The 23,588-nt window shown below is 33.2% G+C and overlaps 1 protein-coding gene across 5 annotated transcripts; it reads right to left on the bottom strand.

Annotated features, from left to right (window-relative positions):
- Positions 1 to 1,931: 1,931 nt before the first annotated feature.
- Positions 1,932 to 22,838, bottom strand: LOC134265555 (uncharacterized). 5 transcript variants are annotated; one of them, XM_062747773.1, is made up of 11 exons: positions 21,459 to 21,824; positions 19,913 to 19,983; positions 19,386 to 19,544; positions 18,477 to 18,598; positions 13,372 to 13,519; positions 12,005 to 12,127; positions 11,123 to 11,317; positions 5,266 to 5,387; positions 4,332 to 4,461; positions 3,810 to 3,900; positions 1,933 to 2,678 (listed from the first exon to the last, which is right to left on the bottom strand). In XM_062747773.1, exons 3-11 carry the CDS (start codon positions 19,534 to 19,536, stop codon positions 2,153 to 2,155), a joined length of 1,608 nt encoding a protein of 535 aa, XP_062603757.1. In that variant the 5' UTR covers positions 19,537 to 19,544; positions 19,913 to 19,983; positions 21,459 to 21,824; the 3' UTR covers positions 1,933 to 2,152. The 5 variants fall into 5 exon arrangements, with proteins under 5 accessions (XP_062603759.1, XP_062603757.1, XP_062603758.1 ...); XM_062747774.1 differs by having other exon boundaries at positions 3,810 to 3,897; positions 12,002 to 12,127; positions 21,459 to 21,823; XM_062747771.1 differs by lacking the exon at positions 21,459 to 21,824 and adding an exon at positions 22,644 to 22,838 and having other exon boundaries at positions 1,934 to 2,678; positions 12,002 to 12,127.
- Between the last annotated feature and the right edge of the window lie 750 nt (positions 22,839 to 23,588).

The raw sequence follows: 23,588 nt of genomic DNA on the forward strand, positions 1-23,588 counted from the left end.
TCAACATTTAAATGTGACCATCGAATTTATTCAGTGATCGAGTGGTGTTTCTATTGCACAATACTTCGCGCATCATAGTTAAATAGTGCGTATACATCCTTTTGAAGAAGTAGTTTTTACATGAAAAAAAATTGAGAAATTAAGGAATTAAAAATTATTTACAAAAAATTATATAACTGATTTAAAAACGTTGTTTTTTTTCCACTGATAGATACATGTACATCGATGCCGTAAAAGGGTGCTATTAACATGACGTTATCACAAACTGAAGCTTTTAAAGAAGGGGTCATGAATATATCATTAAAAAACATTAAAACAATAATAAACTTTTAAAATTTAAATCATAATTTTGAGATTCTCTCCTTCAGTTTTGCAACTTTTGGTATATACGAAACTGTATTGCATCTTTCGTATTTGTAAGTAATTTATAAAACAAGAAAATTTCATTATTTCTGATATTTTGAGACCCCCCCCCCCTCCGGAAACAAGATGGAATTTCGTGTTTCTTACAAATAATGTGCAATATTGCCTACTCATCATATACTCAACAAAAAAGATACGCAAAATCAGATTTAACATATGATAATCTAATCCATAATTGGATGGCATCCAAATTCTAGGGGCATGCATCTTAACTAATCCTTATGTCCCTCCCGACGTGTCAGCACTAGTGGATTTCCAATGTACGGAGGTCGTACCCGTCAACCAGTTCCTCTCAGTCTCTTTCAAAAAAATTGTTAACTTTATGCTTTATGCTGATTTCAGTAGTTCTGAATCGATTGCACAAGTTTCGAAATAGCATCTGATTGTCGTGTCTGGTGTGGTAACCCACAGTCGACCAGTTCTTTTTTATCATCTGTGTTCCTAGCTGGTGAAGACGTACGTGCGTTTTACCGCTAACGGCTTCAAAACTGATTGATGTACACCAAATGCAGTTGCAACTTCCTGTTGCGTAGCTCCGGCTGGTATCATCGTTGTAGCTTTGTTGCGTACATCTTTGTTTAGGCGTTGTATTGCAGCATCAATATTGCAATCAAATCTTAAATATGGATTTAAATGGAGTGTTTATAGCTTCTCTAAATCCAAAATATAATTAAAAATAGACACTCAATTTACAAGAAATCATGTAAAACACTTTCATAAACATGATCAATCAAGGGAAATAATTCAAAACTTGAGTTTTAAAAGCCAATGTTATACTTCAATTAGATCACAGGTACTGTAGAAGTGGAAAACATTACGGTGTTTTTAATTTCACTATGTTCACGATTTTAGAATTTTCCGCGAACTTTAAACCATCGTGATTATTATTTCATGTCATTTCTACCTATACACAGTCATAGTACCTGAATATTTACAAACCATTCTCCGTGAAATTTAAACCACCGTGAAAGGTAACTTTCTAACAAACCGTGAAATTTTAGACACGTGAAATTTAAGACGTCTACAGTATCCAATGATAAAAAAGATAGTTGTTCAAAATTTCTTTAGTGAGTAAAAACAATGAGTGGATTTTTTTGTTGAGTATATATTATAGATCAAGCAAACATATACTGTAGTATTTGTGTAATTTGCTTAAAGAAAACAAAAAACGTCACTTTCCTTTATAATCCCATAGTCAAATAGACGACCTCTTAAAAATACAGGGTAGATTTTTCCTTAATTTGGCATGTACATTGAGGTCACATATGATATGAAATCAAAGAGTTTCTCCATTGTAGTTTTTACACAGTAAAACTCCAGTCGGCCCCCATAATAGATACGAGGTCAAAAATTTAATTTCATTTAATTCAATTTCATTCAAGCACTAAAAATTACTGATGATACTTTGATACTCAAAAATCGTCTCATTTGTGACTTTCTTTCCCTTTTGCAGGACAAAGAAAGAAATTATCAATTCCAATGTATTTTCACAATATTTTAATTTCTTTTAGTGTTCATTTTCTAAAGAATGCGTCAGATTCATTACATATGTTGTACATAACTAAGATTTAGGAGATACCAGTATTAATAAAAGCTAGTTTCCTTTAAAATCTAAAATGAATTCTCATAGTTGTCACTAAGAAAAAACATTATCCCCTTTAGTACATGCATCGCCGCGTCTAACCTAAAACTTAAACATAGAATAATAATAACTGTTCCTTCGCCAATGCTAGTGTTCAGCATTAAAAGTTAGAGTCGCTGGTGGACCAACTCCTTGATGTCGTTGATTTGAGTTCGGGTGACTGTATATACTGCTTATTTCAGTATTTTTAATTCTAGAAGCTACATCATAATCAGATTGTTCACTTGCATGAGGTGCTATATGACTATAAGCAGAGTTTATATTGTCTTCATTGTTGACAATCTTCTCTCTCAGATGATCATAATTTTCTTCGGTATTCCTGGTAGAGTGACATTCTTGTTTTGCCGTTTTGCTTGCTGTATCATAATCGCTCTCTCTGTTTGCCACTTCAGTCCCCGCATTTTTGCCTCGAAGGTGATCATAAGTATTGTCTTTACATTGATGTTCAAAATCCATATTTCGAGCATTTGATATTTTTGTGCATTTTTCCTGAGATCCAAGAGTAAAGTAGTCGTGATTTTCTGTAACATCTTTATTAGATTCTGGATTCTTACACCCTTCCTCACTATTTCTGCTTTTTGTTGTTTTAGCTGACTGTTTCTGTGTTCTTTTCCTAATGCAAAATTAAATGGGATTTAGGCATATTTCTTTATAGAACATAAATTTTCTGAAAAAAAAATTATAATGCAAGGTTCACAAAGGGGGCCATAGGCATGTACCTATATGCAGCAGACACTTAAGATGTTTCTTTTTACACACTCAAATATCATTTGAATTACCAGAGCTTCATCAAATCTAAAAGAAAAAAAAAATTGAAAAAAATTCTTCGAAACTACTGTTTTTATTAAATGGTGATTTAATACTAATTAAACATGGTAAAGACTTTTGAAGATAGGTACCTACTGATGATAATGATACATTTAATATCGGCTTCGTAATTGTCATTACAAATATTCTTTCGAATAAACCTAAGCTGTGTATCTAAGGCAAAACTTGTCTCCCAGTTCAATGAGAATCCTGTTAGTTTATACTAAAGGACAATTTCAAAATGAACAACCTAATATTTAAATAAGTGTACACCTGGCTGACTAAACGAAGAGAAATAATAATAAAAATTGAAACGTTAATTGTATCTTTTAAACAATCAACCCCAAAAATAAATGAAAAGAAAAATAAACTTTGTCTTCCATTATCAAGCCTCCATGTAATTCATTTTTATTTTAAAGATACATTTTCACAAATCTCATGAAAATATATTCAGTCTTTCATTAACTTATTAACTTATAGAACACGAATAATGAAAATCTTTCAAGAAGAAACAAGCAAAACGTACTGTACAGGGTGAAAACAATGACTTATATTTATATATAATTTATCAGAGTTCCTAAAAATAAAGGTACTGAATACATTACATTCCCTGACGAGCACAATCTCATTAAAATTCGATGCTAGATCCGCTTGCATACTCGCTACACTAACATCTAAGAACATCCCATAGAGAGACACGTCAGAGGTCAAATTCGGAACAGCTTAAAACTTATTCACTTCAACAATAAAACGATGATTTTGCAGGCGACGATTTGATTGGTTGGTACATTTTGACTTTTGACATGACCCTTAATGGGATGTTGTAAGATGTTGGTAAAGCGAGTATGCGAGCGGATCTAACATTTTATTTTAATTAGATTGTAACCAACAAAGACAACAAGTATGAATAAACAAAAAAACCACTATCAAACCTTACCGCAATATCAGGAAAATTGCACTACATCCTCCAATAAGACACGTTACTACGACAACTACAGGGATAACTATTTTGTAAACATTGCTCTCTTCTGAAAAAAATATAAATGTATATGTATATCTTTTTATACTAGAGGTACTGTGAGCGATGAGCTCACTAAATGATACCCCCCGCCTCCCATATGGTTATAACTGGTGAAAAAGTCCATGTTTTCCTGTAGCCGGGAAACCCAAAATATGTGTCGGATCAAAAAGTAAAATAGGAGGTGCACAATGGCAATATGTAATAAAGATTCTGTGAAAGTTGCATCAAATTTCATTCAGTGGTATGAGAGGAGTTGCGGATAAGAGATGGGTACCCCAAAGCGTAACAGACGGACGGAGGGACGGACGGGCGGACGTACAGACGGACGGACGGAATTAACGATTACTACATACCCTCCCGCTTTTCAAGCGGGGGCATAACAATGGAATCAGTTGAAAGTGAACAAAGCTTTCTAATGAGCAGCAAATAGAGAATTACCTTTTGGTTTGTCTTGATCATTCGGTGAAGAAGCATTGTTCTCTCCTTTAGGTTTACAGTTTCGAATTCCTGAATTTTGAGATGCCGAATGAAGGTCCTTTTCAGTGCCATGCCTTGCAGGATTATCAATCTTTAAAAGTAAATTTAATATTTGTGTTAGTAAGAGTAACTAGGAGGCTCAAAGAGCGAGACAGAAAGAGAGAGAACAAAAAAAAAAAGAGATAGTGTAAAATACAGTAATTCTCAGATACTGCTGTCTCTACATGAGTGAAAAAAATTCTCGAATGGGACGTAAAAGAACATACAATCAATCGATCAATCAATCAAATACTACTTACTTACAGTAACATTTTTGTTCAAATAAGAGGTTAAGCACAAAATTAAACATCAAGAAACATTCTTCGAAATGCCTGAAATCTTGTTAATTGGACAATCTTTGTAAGATTCAAAAATAATTTCTTAATAAAGTTAAAAAAAATAATATAAATAATGTTATCCTTTCACGATTATAATGCAATTACATATAATCTTTTCACCCCGTATGTTAATAAGCTACAGGATTTAAAGAAGTTTAACAGAGCACTTTTTATGAAAGTCTATTCAACCTAACGTGCAAACCACTATAAATAACTTTTTGGCTAACTTTTTATCCATAAAGGAGTTAAGGTTTTGAAGCTTTGACGGGATTTCGAAATGTTTATACCTGTGTATGTAACAAGATGTTCAATTTGGTGAGAGAAAATATGGTGGGTATTGTATATGATTAAGCCAAAAAAGACCTTTGACATTTCTCTTCTGTTGATAGTTAATCTTTTGTTAATAGTTCTCATTAGCTATTCAATTTGTCATATACAATCGATAATACAAAACTATTTGCATTCCAGTATCTAGGATGTGTCCTGATTCAGAATAATGAACTGGACGTTTTACATACCTCCATGCAATGTACTCTTTCCGTCAATTGTTCAGAACATAATTCATGAGTGCAGTCATTTGGACCTTTGCATTTCATGCACTGATGATAATATTTCTCTTCTTCTTTTTCTATTTCATTTCCTATGACAACATATACTGCCTTTAATTACGTACAATGTAATGCATACATTGAATGTGTATTATTTGCTTATTTTTTTTATGGAAAAAAGGGTTTATTGTAATGATTATTCAAAAACGAAATCGTGAGTTGCCAAAGCCAGACGATTGTTAACATACAAAACAAGTATTTCAAATATACTCATTTACATCATTTATTACATCTAGTACGTGCATTCATTTCGTCACCATACCCTTCAAACATGTTCATTAGTGTATATTTATTTGGATTTGTTTGTTATATCCCGATAATAACAAGGAGCACAAGCAGATGTGACCAATCGGCAGGGGATGCTCACTCCTCCGTGGCACATGATCCCACCAATGTTTTGGAGTTCCGTGTTTGCCCTCTTCTGTTAGTTTTATGAACTTTGGTATTGAATACTGTTCGTTATCTCCATATCCTTTATGTACATACTTATATAGTAATTTAAGATAAGATATTTTATATAGTGATATAACAAATAAATATAAACATGTACAAGGGTTGTTCCAAAATTATTGACACGTAGTGTATATCTAATTCTTGTTTCTATCTAATATATACAAACGTCTTTCAGTGAAAATTTACGATTAAATTAACTTACACTTAGAATAAAAAAAAATAAAATAAATATTTGAAAAAAATATTTTATTTTCTCTTATCAATGATATATTGATGGGCCAGTGGTAGGGTACCCGACAGAGTCACGAAATCAGATATTAAAATACGCAACATCAACGTAAACGTTAAAATTCCTGATTAATTCATAGTAGGAGCGAAAATATACAAATTGTTTTTATATTTTGATCGATTTAATTTTACTTCATTTTGTGCAAGTTTGTTAGAGCGTCAATCAGATGATTGATTGATTGCATATTGTTAAACGTCCTTCATGAGAATTTTTCACTCATATGGAGACGTCACCGTATGCCGGTGAAGGGCTTCAAATTTACACCTATACCCGGCACTCAGGGCCATTGAGCAGTGAGGGTTCTTTATCGTGCCAGCGCCTACCGTGACACGGGACCTACGTTTTTTAGGTCATATCTGAGAAACTCGTGACTTTCACTTTTAGTGCCGAGCGCTTGGCGAAGGAACAGTCACTACCTTTGTTTACGTCTTAGGTATGACGCGGCGGCGCGAACTAGAATCGAACCCGGGCTTCCCGATCACAAATCGAACGCTCTGCTACTAGGCTATCGTGACCGGTGCTTCAATCCGAAATACAGAGATAATTAAAGGAATTATACAGAAGATAGTAATCTGGTTTTAAGGCGATGCAGTCAGCAATCCCAAAATATTGTATAGCTCTATGAAGAACCTTGCCCACACCAAATGTCCTGCTAAAACAATAACAATGCGATAAAACGTATCTGAGGGTTTATTCGTTTATTGTTATATATTTTGTTCTTACAATTCAACCATAGTAAACAGTCGCCTGCGATGCGCAGGGTTTAGAGCGTCTGCTCTATAGTCGCGGAGTAAGGAGTTGATCCTTTCTTAAGGGTTCAAATCCCACGGTGATACGTAGGGATGTTTCCTTGGATGAGACAGAATAAACCGAGGACCCGTGTCTCAATAGGTGCTGGAAAGAAAAAGATCCCTCGCTGCTCAATGACCGTATGTGCTGAGTGCAAGATTTACAACTCTTCACTGTCTCTATAAGAGTGAACAATTCTCTAGAATGACGTTTAACAATATACAAACAAAATACAAAAGCTCTGGACGACCATCAATTATTACAGACTAAATAGAGTAAAAGTTAATGCCTTAATAATTTCTGAAAAGGCTTCGCATTACCAGAAAAGGACTCGAAAAAATACAGATTTTATTGTAAGATTATGCAAAAGAAGGGTTAACCGTGTTTTGTGAATTTTTACGTTTTTGTGATATACTGTATACAGGGAAATTTTCGCCCCCCTTTTATTTTCGCCCCTTTCATCCTACTATCATTGGGGCGAATTTTAAACGGGGCGAATTCAAAGAATACAGTATACGAGGATTGTTCGATATGTATTGTGTATTGTACCACAGCGCGATAACACCTAGTACGATTTCGTAGATATTTATACGCCTGGATAGCTCTATTCGATACCTTGCCAACAGTATAAACACGAGCCTTCAACATTTTTATTTTAAACAATATTTTATTCACTGGTGTCATTGTGAATAGGATTGGGTAGCAGGCGCAGCCTATTTAAGCCTTCTCCCTACATTTAGGTCAAGGTACAAAACGAATAATAAAAGAATGTACAAAAGAATAGAAAAAAACACAATCAAAAATGAACAAAGTAACATAGAAAAAACAGAAAAAGTCATTAAGAAAATTGTACAAAAGAGAAAAATAGAATGAACAAAATAGCAAAAAGGGCAAATTACAGGGGGAGACAAAATACAAAGTAGTACCGGTTTGGGAGTACTTCTAACAAATAAACATTACATCTATATATGTATATGACAGTGTTTATATAAAACTGCACAGTCATGTAACTTTAACATCGGAAGATAATGAAAGCTATGTAATTATAAAACCGGTACTGGTAGTGTACTCCGGATTCCGGATTGGAGAAACACAAAAAACAATAACAAAATATATGAATAGCGTATAAGCAGAGGAAAAAATTCCTCACATCATACCTCTCGTGCAAGTACGAGCTATTGCATGCAAGGAAAAGACATATATACAAAAACACATATTCTGGAAGCATTTTCAAAAAGAACAAAATGCATAAATCTATACAAAAGAAGAAGAGTTGAGAAAAAATAAAAATAAAATAAATCACTCGGCACCGACAAAAAAGATTTTGAAATTTATATTGATCATTTCAACTGACTAGGAAATTAACGTCTATAATCCACATTAACATGTTAACTTCAAGTTTAACCACTTATATAACAGGTTTGCGCAGAATCATAACTGTGCTATAAATAGCCTATAGGGATTTCCCTAAGAATGTAAACAAGAACAACCTGAGGTGTCACTTACGGGGTGCTGGAGTAGATGTCCACGGTTTCATAGAAGGGTAACAAAAATTTTGCCCTTGTTCGACTTCACTACGATTCTACCATCGTGGGACCATGTACTTTCGATAATATCGTTTTTGACGAGTTGTCGAGTTCTGTATATTAGACCAACGCGTCTTTTCGTCAGCGCTTCATTGAGAAATATTTTATGAGCGCTAGACCCTTTTTTATTGAATGTTTTCAAGTTGCTTTTCCTGGAGAATACCATGGCTTTGTCATGGAAAGACAAGAACTTGACAATGATGTCACGTGGACGTCTGGGACCCTTGTCATCAAGTTTTGGTTTTCCTACCCGGTGAGTTCTGCACACTCGACCCATTTCGATGGTAAAGTTATCTGGTTTTATAACCAAATTCTTGAAAACTTTGAGTGCAGTGGCGTCTGTGTCCTCCACCACGTCAGCCCCCGGTTCTGGAATTCCCGAAATTTTATTACAATTCCGTCTGTTCCATTTCGTCCATTCTATATTTTAAGTTTTCAACCTAAGTTTCAAGGGCATTTATTTTAGATAGTAGTGTTTCAGATATGAATGTTCGAAGCGACTCTTTACTTAGAATGATGTCAACAGCTAATCGAGGTGCTTTTTCATCCCCTGCTAGATTATCTAGGATTTTATCTAAACTTTGCAGATCAGGATTCTGATGTGATTTTTTTGCCATTGTTGTATTAACTGATGAATCTCTACTTAAAGAAGTATCACTAAAATCAATTCTTGGGCGTTTCTTCGACTTTGACTTATTTTTCTTGTTTCCCACTTGTGAACACAACTCATAGTCATAGTCACACAGGGAAAATGTCTGCACAGCGTTATAAACACGAAAATTTTACATGTCAACAAAGTTACTCACTTTTATGATGATGATAATCAAAAAGATTTGTTCCTGGAACCTGCACTAAAAGAAAATACGGTCCAGTTTGTACATTTTGTTGATTTTTTCTCGGAGCCGATTTATTACACCCTTAGATGACGAATGACCTTAACCTTTACCAACTTCAACTACACATGGCTATAAAATATATAATCGCCATTCCAATAGAGCCAGTCGTTGACCACTGTTGTAAAAATGGTTGGGAAAAGGGTTGGGAATATTGAAGAAATTAGAGCTTATTATAAAAGTTTGCACAAAACTCGGTAATTCGGTAAAGCAGATTTTTACTGAATTGGGGGAAGTTTATGGGTCTGATAAGGTATCTTAAGAGACAGTTCGTAGGTGGAGACAGAAATTTCTGACTGGCACAAAGTCCGTCAAAGATGCAGCAAAATCGGGTCGACCTGTGACTGTGTCAGGCAAGACAAATGTCTCAAAAGTCAAGGAAATAATTGAAAGTGATGGCAGGTGCACGATTCGTGATATTGCCAAAGCTGTTGGCATATCGCTATCGCGGGTGCATTTCATTTTGAAGCGTATTTTAAAAGTACGAAAAATTTCTGCCAGATAGATACCCCATACGACACATGACCAAAAAAGGTACGAATACAAACCGCTAAGCGACTGCTAAAAATGTTTCCAAATTTCAATCAAAGACAATTTGCAAAAGTTACTGGTGACGAAACATGGGTTTACTATTTCGAACCAGTAAGAAAAGTTGGAAACAAATTATGGCTAACCAAACACGGTAGAAGGCCTGTAGTTTCCAAAGGACAAGGAGCACTAAAAGGTCCTTTATTGCGTATTCTTCTCTTGTGATGGTTTAGCCGTACAAATTCCGGTGCCGAAGGGCAAAAGTGTTACAGGTCGGTATTACCGAGATGTTGTACTGAAAAAGCTCAAGAAATATTTTCAGAAACGACGTCCTGTGTTTGGATTTAGGCATGATCGCCTTCTTCATGATAATGCTCCATCACATACATCTGAGCTTGTGAATCAATTTTTGAAGTCTGAGAAGGTTACCGTCTTGCCACACCCACCATACTCTCCGGATCAAGCACCATGCGACTTTTTCCTTTTTCCAAAACTTAAAAAGTTCTTATCTGGTCGTCGATACAAGTCCCGACAGGCCCTAGGCTCAGCCGTCATTCAGTGCCTCAGAGGTATACCTAAATCAGCGTACCGTGACGCATTTCAGAAATGGATTCAGAGATTAAAATTGTGTATTTTAAATCATGGAGAATACTTTGAAGAGATGTAATGTCAATTTGACTATTTGAATCGAATGCTTTTGAGATATCGTACAATACACAATACATATCGAAAAACCCTCGTATTTTCTTAAAGAAAACTATGACTACCGGTCACGGTAGCCTAGTGGTAGAGCGTTCGCTTCGTGATCTGGAGGCCCGGGTTCGATTCTCGATCGCGGCGCCGCGTCATACCTAAGACGTAAACAAAGGTAGTGACTGTTCCTTCGCCAAGCGCTCGGCACTAGAAGTGAAAGTCACGGGTCTTTCGGATATGACCTAAAAAACGTAGGTCCCGTGTCACGGTAGGCGTTGGCACGATAAAGAACCCTCACTGCTCAATGGCCCTGAGTGCCGAGTATAGGTGTAAATTTGAAGCCCTTCACCGGCATCGGTGACGTCTCCATATGAGTGAAAAATTCTCAAGAGGGACGTTAAACAATATACAATCAATCAATCAAAACTATGCATGACTGGGCGAATTTAAAACGGGGAAAATTGTTTGCAAGTGTGAAAGGGCGAAAATTAGACAGGGCGAAAATAACCTTGTATACAGTACATATACTATCATACCACGATCTATCCCACTGTATAATTCAGCAGCCACTCCAAGCCATGATGGTTCAGTAAATACACTATTGATTAAGATACAGGTTCTGTTGATATCGTTCAAGAATACATTGGAAAATAAGTATGAAGACGAATTTCCAGATTTACAGTATTTCATTGCATCTGACCAGGGTTCAAACTGACGTTTTTCTGGAATATCTTAAATAAAATTAAAGTGAACATGTTGACATTTTTTTCGTTATATATATACTAGACAGCATTATATTATTTAAGGTTGGGTTTTATGTGTGTATATATACCAAGCGATGAAGGTACTTATTCATCATTCAATTCATTAGAAAAACATAAAAGGGATAAAAACAAAAGGTAGATTATTACAATGCATAATTGTGTTTAAATCTGTTTCATTTATTTTTACCCCGTGGGGATCCGGGTTAGAATAGATCCTCAGTACCCCCTTGCTTGTCGTAAAAGGCGACTAAATGGGGCGGTCCTTCAAATGTGACCGTATAAACCGAGGCCCCGTGTCGCAGCAGGTGTGGCACGATAAAGATCCCTCCCTGCTCAAAGGCCCTGAGTGCCGAGCATAGGCCTAATTTTGCAGCCCTTCACCGGCAATGGTGACGTCTCCATATCAGTGAAATATTTTGGAGAGGGACGTTAAACAGTATACAATCAGTCAATCATTTATTTTACATGTACAAAATAATTCAACTAAAGAAACATATTAAACTAGTCTTGTAAAGTGTTTTAATAAAGATAGTGAATAATTTGTAAATAAATAAAATGTGAGACAGTGTTTATATTATTTCAATGAAAAATTCTATTTGCTAGAATTCACATTATATCAAAAATTAATTCAGCTAAAATGAAACAACATACCACAACTTTGGCATAATGGTGGATATCTTCGATTACAGTCTTTTTCAAAGTAAAATTCCGGGAATTCTGTGCAGTGGATACCAATACAAAATGATTCACTTTTTGAATATTGATTGTTTTCCATAACTAAAAAAAAATAATTTATTATATAAGATTTCTATAAGCTGTTCAGTGATGAATGACATATTATATATCTGTAAATGATTCTTTCGTTTTGATAAAAAAATTGACTATTTAACAATTGATCTCATCAATTAAATTCATATGTTCCTTCATAATTTTATTAATAATATTATAAAAATCTTAAATGTTGGAGAGGGTGAAATTTTGTGATAAGGAAAATGATTTAATCTCAATAGTCCATTTCTGAAACAATATGAACAGGAAACAGAGCAAATAGGGATAAGCATTAGATGTGGGGTCAGAAGTCATAGAAAGTAAGCATCCCTTACCGACGTGTGCTGTTTGTCATGATCGGAAAAATTCTGACAATGCATTTTGAAAACAATGCCCTATCATTTAGTATGAAGAATGTAGTCAACATTGGACTTACTGATTGTACTTTCTCTCACGGTCATTGTATCGATCACAGGACTTTAAAAATGTTGACTTCAAACTGAAATGTTGATGTCTTTGTTTCGTCAACTTATTTGTAAATATCTTTACCCGTTTAAAAAATGGAATCAAGTTGGAGAAATACATTTTATATTGAGGTCATAAAGGTACATGGAGGAAATATTTTAATTAATAGAATGGAAATCGTCACGTTTACATGTATCATACAGTTTTTTTGTTAAATTACCATTAACGTCTCAGTGTACTTAAAAATACAAATATGGAGCAGAGGAGACAGACCATGTTGTATCTTTATTTCACGTTTGCGAAGATATATGGAGTGGACATATTTATGCAAGTATGGACATATCTGAATGTCGAGTTGAAGACTAATGCAGGTGCTTTTTCTTTTTCATTTAAAAGTTTTAGGTTTATGAACAAAGCTTCATACATGTATGAAAGCACAAATATAATCGCTGTTAAAAATGCAAAAGATTCACATGAAAATTCCGATATATTTTTGGAAGACTTGATCTTCAAAAATACATAAATATTGTCAATCAGTAACTTAAGAACATTCTTCATGTAAATATCAACTTCGATGTCACTGTGAAGCCTTTGAATATTTTGTAAAAAAAAAAATAATTTTTAAATGATCAATGACAAAGGTAGCCAATTTACAAGTTGTTTGATAAAAGAAGCAGTTTTTATACTGTCAAAAAATCTGAAAGTTTATTTATCATAGAAAATTTATAACTTAAACTTATTAAAAATAAATAATGTGTAATATGCATGCATTAAAAGATTTCTGTTACCTGACTGAAATACTGAATAAGCCCTTTGTCCACCACATTCGTCAAAATAATGGGCATCAGCTCCGATATTACACGAAACATTACAAGTATCTGATGGCAGTTCTTCATTCAAGTTAAAAGGATTTTGTAAACATTTGCATTCTGATCCCTAGATAAATATTCCAATTGCATGAAGGTAAAAATAACAATAATTAAATTCGTTTTGATTATGTTTAAAATTTGATGAACCTCTAAAAAATATAGTAGAAAATTATTTAAGATATGAGTAAAAGGTATATGTTCAAAAATGTACCTCTACATGTTAATATAAAATGGTAAAAAAAACAACTTTATCAGCGTGTATTCGACTTTCGCTGCAAATATCGATCAGCAATCATCACTGCTTAATCTTTTCTTTAAGTTTGAACATGCATCCAACCTCTTAAAGCTCCCCATTAGGGAGCCTGGCTTTCATAACATTTCAACAAAACCAAAAGGGGACAAGCTTGTATGTATTGAAATAAATTCCACTTACATCCACTACTAAGTCAAAAACGTACTGACATTCCAATTTTTTACTGACAAACTTAGAAAATTACTGACAATGTGCTGTCGTTACTGTAAAACTTAGACAATTACTGACCTTTTTACTGCCGGTACTGATAAACTTAGAAAAGTGCTGACAATCTTAGTCGGTGCTGAAAAACTTAGACAATTACTGACCCGTTTACTGCCCCTGCTGAAAAACTTAGACAAGTGCTGACATTTACTGATAATTACTGTCCCTATTGTTCTCGCTCTCGGGGAGGCTTCAGGGGTGTGAAATTGATTTTTTTAACATAGATTATTATTTCATTTATTTGTTTTTTCATATAATTTTTAACTATGTCAAGTTGATATCTTTGAAAAAAAAGCTTCTTTGATCGATTTATAGATAATAAATTTATTAGTAAAAAAGTATTTTCAAGAGAAGGGATAAAATTTCAAAACTTTCAAAAAGAAAAGCAATTAAAATAAAAAATAAAAATCTTTGTTTAGTAGCGAAATGTAAAATTTTACAGAGGTCTTATCCTTTTTATAATAAAACATTGTTATTATATGACGTGCATTTTATAATATTTTCTTAATTAACATTAACTCCCTGACTTTGTTTAATATTAATCTAAAGAATTAAACTGTTAGGTTACATGTGTTTTATTCAATTTTAATTTAATTTATTCAAATTAGTTTGAATAATTTTAATAAACTCAAAGCGCGCTGTGAGGCCGTGGGTGCCCCCTTTTGAGGAAAGGTGTTTGTTAAAGTTTTCAAATTATGTAATTTTTTTAAATTTTGTGGAGGCCGCCCAAATTTGTTTTTGTGCAGTCAAACATACCCGAATCCAAGCATTTGCAAAAAGAAACAAGAATTAAACATGTTAAAAGACAGACGGGAGATTTAAATTTAAAAAAAATGACTTTTTATTTTATTTATCGGGCGGGGGGGGGGGGGGGGGTGGGGGGTTACGGGCCTGCATTGATCATTGATCTTTTGACATTCATTGGTTTTCTTACTGTCCGCATTATTCCTTTGAAACAATGAACATCTTTTAGCAGATTTTCGAATCTGGATTTTCTGGATCCCTACCTGAAAGTTTCATTTTAATTCAAATACATGTAAAACTATGAGATTTTATATTATCATCATTTGTCTATGCACACTCCTGAAACAAAACTTTGTTAGAAATTAATATCAATGTTCTTTTCAAATACAGTTCACATGGATCTAGTTTCTTTTCGAATTTAAATGGGGATTTTAAATTAATAAATTTAATTAACTTAATAAATCGATGTTTCATAGCTTGGTTCGGAATGGAAACCAGTATCATGATTTTACAGTAACACTTTACTTTTTATTCGTCCAAAATTATTCAAGTCGTTTAGCTAGTATCTAGCCGAATTACATAATCTTTCGTCATACAATCGGAAACTCTGTGATGCACCTGTGTGTAGAAGAAATCGCCTGAGGCGATCCGAGTGTGTACGGTAGCGGGTAAAGAAGACAATAGGTGTCACTGCAGCATTATATACAGAAGAGCACTCGCCAGATTTCACTGGAAGTAAGTTACGCAACATTACGACGACAGGTAGACTCTTCTTCAACACAGCTTAAATTTGAGAAATTCAACCCCAACACATACGTAATATAAATTATATGCCATCTACAATCCTTCAACCTCTTCTTAGATTAAATAAATTATTTTTTTAAATGTACCGACGTAAGATAAAATCAAAGATTAATGAAAAAGAAGAATGATGTGAAAACCAACCGGGAAAAGGCACAAACTTTTTAAAGATTTAAGCAAAAATAAATATATGAGAAGGGGTACATTACATCCAAAGTTTTGTAAAAATTACTGGTTCCTAATATTTTTTGTTAAGTCGTGCTAGTGTGGGTGTGGGACAGTGAAGTGAGGAATTTGTTTGATTATCAGATCAAATAAAAAATAGTTCATAGTATATTTTCTTAACTTTTTATCAGTAATTAAGAATAATTAAAAAATCAAAAACAATTTATATGCAGCAAGATCATGACAGTAAAAAAAATAAGCCGGAGTTTAACTATATTTTAAACTTTGCCTGGGTCGATATTGATTTTTTGGAGAGAGAGAGAGAGAGGGGGGGGGGGAGAGATGAACGGCAACTCGACAGGGAAGATAGTGGGCACCTACAGTTAGCGAATAATCTTAATCTTATGAAAAAGATCTTAATGAAACCTGAATCAAATAAATAATGATTACGGGTATAAATTGATCAAACTGACAAATAAATTTGCATCATTCAAAATACTTACACATTTTTATAAATCCTTTTCAAGTATACTAGATATTTTTTTCCATGTAACGTGTGTGTAGGGGGGGGGGGTATACATGTATGCTAGAGGGTTCGAAATAAATATTTGTGAGCACTGGTTCGACGGACTAATGACTTCCAATTTTCACTACTTCGTAAAATATTTTATTAGACAAGTCCGCCTTCTGCCTTATTATTATGTTAAAATCATAACACCCCCTACGCCTGTACCTACTTTAATGAGATGAAATTTAATTTCGGCACATAAAATTAAATTAATTCCAATTCACCGAAAGCTACAGGGGGAAAATGGAAGGTATGAAACATGTAATATTTTTTGTTTAAACTGAATTACGATTAAAAAATACTTAAAGATTAAGTTTAAAAACTAAATCGTGATCTAGTGGTTTGTTCCCATCTCGCCTTAACTGTAAAACTCAGCATTCCCATTTCGCCTTAATAAGCTCTCAGGTGAACAGGTGAATTAAAGTGATGGAGATTTAATATATTTAGCATAAAGTTTTTTGGAATTCCATGTATTATTTCATTAACTGTATTCATCAATTCCCATTAATCTGTTAACTGTTAAATTCAATCTAAAAAAAATATCATTTAAATTTTTATATCAACCCAGTGATAATTTTTACAAATACTAAAATTCCCATTTTGCCTTAGTACTTTTAAACTTTTTCTTACCTGAATTTCACAGTTCAGGCGAAATGGGAACACACCGATCTAACCCCCCCCCCCGGCAATGTGAATAAACGGAGCACTTGTCAAGTAAACTGTTTGTATCTTTGAGAGAGAGAGGGAGAGAGAGAGAGAGAAGAAAAATATTGGGGGAAATCGTGCTAGCACATGAATTTTTATTACTAGTCTGATAAATATTTATTAGTCTCGGACTTACAGACATTGGGTACTTATAAACCCTGCGTAAGCAACCAACCAACCATTCATTTAGATATAATGTTTTAAGTGACAAAATTAACAAGGCACAGTACAAGTTTATATATGAAACACTGTACTGTTCAATAGGGCAACTCCCGTATGAGCAAATGAAACCGGAAATCCTAAACAGGGGTATATAATTTTATGACTTGTACAGATGTCCCAGAACATTAAGAAACTGAATTACCTATCAGTAATTATTCAATATTTAGAAGAATTCCTTTTTTAACAAGAGACATCTGTCCTGTTTGTGAAAAGAAAATTAATACAACTTTCCGATCGTGAAAACAGGGGGGGGGGGGACTCTACATTAAAGTCAGATATCATTCTGTCTGCAAAGAAATAAATAGATGAAAACTAATTTGATGATTAATTAATTTTAATTCTTTAATTGAACAGGAATAGATATATTCAACACATAAATTTAAACTTGATTTACACATAGTTAATTTCAAATCATATTCTGAATTATTTTACAGATATCAATAATATTTAGATTAAAAAAAATAATACATTACTGGAATTTTTTTTTCATCAAAAATTAAAATTAGACTGTTTTTAAATGCAATGTATAAGACACGGTCATTTTCACACCACTGCAGCCTCCCCGAGAGCGAGAACAATAGGGACAGTAATTATCAGTAAATGTCAGCACTTGTCTAAGTTTTTCAGCAAGGACAGTAAACGGGTCAGTAATTGTCTAAGTTTTTCAGCACCGACTAAATTTGTCAGCACTTTTCCAAGTTTATCAGTACCGGCAGTAAAAAGGTCAGTAATTGTCTAAGTTTTACAGTAACGACAGCACATTGTCAGTAATTTTCTAAGTTTGTCAGTAAAAAATGGGAATGTCAGTACGTTTCTGACTTAGTAGTGATCTACATCTATAAATAACGTAACCCTTGTATTTGAAAATTTGGATCTTTACATCATTGGAAGAAAGTTTAATCCAGGCTCTGGGGCTATAAAACTTTTGATCAATTATAAAACTCTTTTGAAAAAGTGAGACTTAGATCAAAATAGAGCTCGTCTCAGTTTTATGGCCCCGGAGTCATATCCTTCGATATAAATAGTCATATAAAATATTAATCGAGTACTGCTTTCTAGGTAGATATAAATAGCTAAGAACTGAAATTTATAGCCCTGCAGCATGGTTAAGATAAAGAAAAAAGTAAAAGGGAAGAAGAAATTATAGCTGTTTTAAAAAATTGAACAACACGGGTCATTATTTTCAAATATATATCAACAAGAAAATTGTTAACCAAATGATACATACATGTACTAACCAAATGTATGATAATGAAAAACAAAGCATTATCAAACATTTGTAATGCTTCGAAACAAAGTTACCTTTATTGCAAAAACGGTCTTTTTGAAAGACAAGCATATTTCTTGACAAAATCCTGCGAAGGGTAGTTGTTTCATATCATAACTCATTGAAAATGTCTGAAGTACCCTTCCTGGATAACATCCTTAAATTAAATAAAAAAAATATTTCCTCAAATCTATACAACCTGACAACTTTTATTGCATTTAGTACAGTGTTGCATTCCTAAATGAAGTAAAAACCTATCCTATCGTAAATCCTGCGTCAAAACCTATCCTATCGTAAATCCTGCGTCAATAGTTAATCATTGATTTTAACCATATCCTATCATACTGTCGTTTGGCAAGTTCCGAATTTCGATTAGTTCCGAATAAATATCAATATTTGGGCTGATAAGTAATAAATTCAAAAGTGTAAACATAATACTGAGGGGAGCTCATTTCTTGTCTGCAGCTCCTCCAATTCATGTACCAGTGAATAAAAATTAATGATACTTTCACAGATTCTCTATTACATAATGCCATTGTAAACCCTCTTATTTTACTGTTTGATCTGACACTTATTTCCTGTCTCAAAGAGCAAAAATGGATTTTGCTATTATAATCATCTCTAATTTCTTTTTATCCTTTGGAAATACCACTAACTTACTGAAAAGCAATTATTTCAACTACTCCCTGGCTAACGTCTTGAATAGATATTTTTAATTTGGGTTCAAATTGCATTGAAACCACTAAGGTATCGGGAACTCGACGGCTTATTCTTCACTGGTAAAATAAGCACTTATGATAGCTTGCTAGAATAAAAGTTTTGTTGGAAAGGCAAAAGTCTCTCTCTCTCTCTCTCTCTCTCTCTCTCTCTCTCTGTGTGTGTGTGTGTGTGTGTGTATATACAGGTACAGTACATACAAAAAACATATCTTTTTTAAAGCATACCTGATATTTTTATCCAGGTCGACTTCCGTCGATAATTTCCAATCCAGAAATAATCTGATGAATTATGCACAGCTTTTCTAGTAAGTACACTGTTGTTCCTGCTACATATTTCCTGCGCATCAAACCATGTGTACCCTTTGGCTTCACACATCACATTTTCTGCATGAACAATATTTCGATTAATGAATAAAAAGCATACTAAATATTGTAAACAGCTTTGTTACTTTATTTTTTAATTTTTTTAATTTTTTTTTTTTTTGCTGAAATCATCACAAATCTTGTATGTTTAATGATGAAACACTATCAACATAGATTCCTTGTTGATTGAAATTATTTTTTAACTTCAAATGACAACTCATCCAAATCTCTAAACAATTGAATAAATATATTTTGTAGAAAAGTGTAATGTAACTAAAATTTGATAATCAAAACGTTTAAGTACATGCATGTAATTTGACTCCGTTTATGTTCGAAAAAAAAGCGATCAGATGTGAAAAATATGAATAAATTAATATATTAAATGTCACCTCTTTTGTACAGAAAAGCAATCCATGCGAAAAAACGAATAAATCACGCATGGTATCTGCAAATCGGTAACCTGAAACAGATAATTCAAACAACATAATTAAAAATTTACCATTTGACTGAAGCCTGATTTGTAAGAAAATGTTTTAACTATTTCATGTATTTAATTTAGAATTAAGGTATCATTTTTAAACATCTATCGGGATACATGAATAAATACGGCTTGGTCACAAGATTAAATTGTATAAAGCCCGAAGGGCTTTATGATAAATTTAATCTCGTACAAACCCGTATTTATAGCCCGATAGATGTTTTAAAAGGATAACTTATTACTTATATTTACATTTGTGACTTATTCATACTTTATATTTGCCTGATTGTGACTTTTAACGTGTGAAATGTGTTATTTTTTAAACCCAACGGCATGTAAATAATCCACAAATCGCGCGTCGACCTTTTATGAAGTCACAGAGAAATTACGTCAAACGTTTATCCATACGCACATTTATGACCCCTTGACCCCGTAGCTGTATTTATACAGTTATAGATACGCATTGATTTCAGTGGTGTTATATAAATGAAAACATTTGCAAATGTTAATATCTCGATTTAAAACATGAACAGACTTCAATCCTGTGACCCTTGGTTAATAAATCAAAACATAAATCACGCATTGGGCATTACAATGGTTTGTTTTTTTTAAAATTTATGAATAACTGCATAAAAATATGGTTCGATGTCTTAGTTAGTGAGCAAGCCTAGAAGAAATTGCTTCCTTTATAACCCATATTATATATAAAAATTCTATCCATGTCTCTAATGCAAACATATAAACACATTTATAAAATTTTCTGTTAATGCTTTTGTCACTTGTCTTACAGGTATAATTGTAGGTATTTAAAAGAACATCAAGTATGCATGTCGATTGAAAAAGATTAGACAGTAGGGAGAACGCAGATGCCATAACATGATTGACAGTGGAATAACGAAGTTTATAACAAAGGAGATAATACATGCTCAGTTTAAACTTTCACATCTTCAAAAAATATTTTAAAAAATTTCCTTACGGTTACAATCCCAATTACAGTAACCACCAAGAACTATAACAAACTATGACTGAATTTAGAACAAGGCTAAACTTTTGAACTCATGGCTAACCTTTTTGACTCTTTGTCCATATAATTTGTTTATTCATGAAATTATTATTACATCCCTAAAATAGATTTGCTTAAGTGTATCATTCAAGCTTTGAGTTTCTTGAAACTATTAACACAGAAATCTGTATAGATAGATTGATTTCAATTTCAATGTATGCAACGTTTGAAAGTGATGCACTACATTGTATGATTATATGAACGGTAATTTTGGGATAGTCTTACAAATCAACATTGGGCAATGTACGTACAAACATGCTCATTTAAGAAAAAACCATTCATATTATGCAATAGATCTGTATTTAGTCGAAGAAATATGACAAAAGAAAGCTGAATCAATCCATCAATTGCTATCCTTTTAATTCTCTTGTTATAAGGAGGTAAATTTACTTACAGTTTTCCCTTTCTCTTACAAAGATACGAGTTTTTATTTGTGTATAATCATATCTTTCCTTTAAAAGAAGAAGAAAATAACTTCCTTGTTGTTGTCCATGTTGAGGCATGGGTTTCACGGAGGAATGAATTTGTGAGCCGGAAGTGCTTTACGTAAATTATAGAGATACTCAAGAACGAATAACTTACTGCATGTTTAAAGATATCATTATTTAACACATTACTGTGCTTTTACACGATTATTTATTAGTTTCGTTTTGTTTGTTAGGAGTGCGTACTCAAAAGTAACTAGATTAAGTTGAATAAATCAAATTCCAGCTTTGTTAATGCAGTAATACAATCATCCCCTCACAGTCTATGAGCTAGGCCATGAATTTGTCGTATCGGTACCATCATAGTTGAATAATTTTCACAGTCATTTTTAAAAGGACATAATCTTCACTGCCTCTGGAAATAGTTTCCTCTCTCAGGGAATAAAAAAAAAATTGCAAATTTCCTCAAGTCAAACCCAAAACTGTATAACGATTGGTAACGCGTTTTTGATTTTTGAAAAGAAATTCAGAGCAGAATTGTATAAGAAAATGTGTGTTTTCTTCTTAATGACATTTAATGTGGGAGGTATGTAATGGTCTGTCAATTTTTATCACCAGAATCCACATAATTTATTTTATGAGGCATTTTTCTTCTTTTATGGTGGCTGTTTTCAATACTTATTCCTATTACACTTTCAGTAATACGAAAAATATAATATTTGAACAATATTGTTTTGTCCATATTTGAAAGATTGTTTGTAAGAATAAATCAACCTAGGAAATTGGAATGATTCGTACCTTGTGTAATGAAATATGGTTTTCTTTTGTTATATTTTGAAATAAAATCAAACCCTGGTTCTTTTTACTCCCTCGCGTTTTCATAATTCTGATTCAATGTCTAGAAAGGTGAAAATTACCTGAAAAATATTATCAATTATTTATATTTTAGTAAGGTAAGCTACTACCATTCTCTTATATACAAAGAATGATTAAATATGCATTCTCTTATGTGCTCATATGTTATTAAGCATAAATAGGAATAAAACGCATGTATTATTACAAAACCATTTAAATAAATAGTTCCAAATGCATTGATGATCATTACAATATATAGAGATAACGAACAGTATTCAAGCTTAAGTATCTAACAATACCTAATACAGGAGCAGAGCAAACACAGACCTTCAAAACATTAGATGTGTGATTAGGTGCCATGGAGGATTGAGCATCCCCTGCTAAAGGGCACACCCACCATGTGCTCCTTGTCGTGATTGGAAGAAATGGAATTATTAGTAGACATTTTAGTACGTAAATAATTGCCTTACAATGTGTATGTAAAACGTCAGTCAGCATTTGAAGTAAGGCCAATATCTATTAAATGACGTTAAACTAACTTTTTGGTGCTAGATCCATTATGACCTCATAAGCCATTTCAATTTTCTTTCTTTCCCAAACTTTTTGGGTCTAGAATTATTCAGAAATTAAGGTATTTTGATAGAATTCAATTATAAATCATAAAAAGTAGTCACGAAATCATATTAAATCTGACATAATTTAAAAGAAGAGGCCAAGAACATACAAGCTACCGTTTTCTGAAAGATGTAAGGCAATTTGTAAACATTTTCTTTACCTGATATGGAAATAAGTTCTATATTTATGACTACTTTTCTTAAGTTTTTATTGGAAATGATAGACTGAAATATGATTCTTATTCATCTTCTTCACCTTCAAATTATGTCCCGAAACATCTTATTTGAACAAGCTAAAATTACAAAGCCTCAATAAAGGAATTGATTTCTTAAATTTGATATATCTGTTAGCAGCTTTCAGTTAGTCGATCTTGACCTTAATAGAAATTTGTATTTGCTGACAAGGTCTTTGGATCGAGCTAGAGCTGATAATGATGACTATAAACGAGACTGTCGATATTCTTCTTCCAGCAACTTGTTTGTCAATTAGTTACTGACCTCGATTTAAAAATTGTTCATACGTAGAACCTGCTCTTGTGTGTCGAATCATCAGAGAGATATAAAACCCGTATGCAGGTGACGAAGGTATATCGCTGCGTACGTACATTAGGGAGGTTGATAATTGAAAGT

This window comes from Saccostrea cucullata, unplaced genomic scaffold (genome assembly GCF_032062105.1).
Source record: "Saccostrea cucullata isolate Sc308-1 unplaced genomic scaffold, CSIRO_AGI_Scuc_v1 ctg2109, whole genome shotgun sequence".
NCBI classification, from domain to species: Eukaryota; Metazoa; Mollusca; class Bivalvia; order Ostreida; family Ostreidae; genus Saccostrea; species Saccostrea cuccullata.

Bases quoted from the DNA above. Each gene is read 5' to 3' on its own strand.
- LOC134265555 (XM_062747771.1), bottom strand. From the start codon at position 19,536: ATGTGTGAAGCCAAAGGGTACACATGGTTTGATGCGCAGGAAATATGT. The intron at 13,520-18,476 runs GTAACTTTGTTT...ATATTTATCTAG, and splicing joins AGACCGTTTTTGCAATAAAG to GGATCAGAATGCAAATGTTT. The intron at 4,462-5,265 runs GTATGTAAAACG...TTACTTTTAAAG, and splicing joins AAAGAGTACATTGCATGGAG to ATTGATAATCCTGCAAGGCA.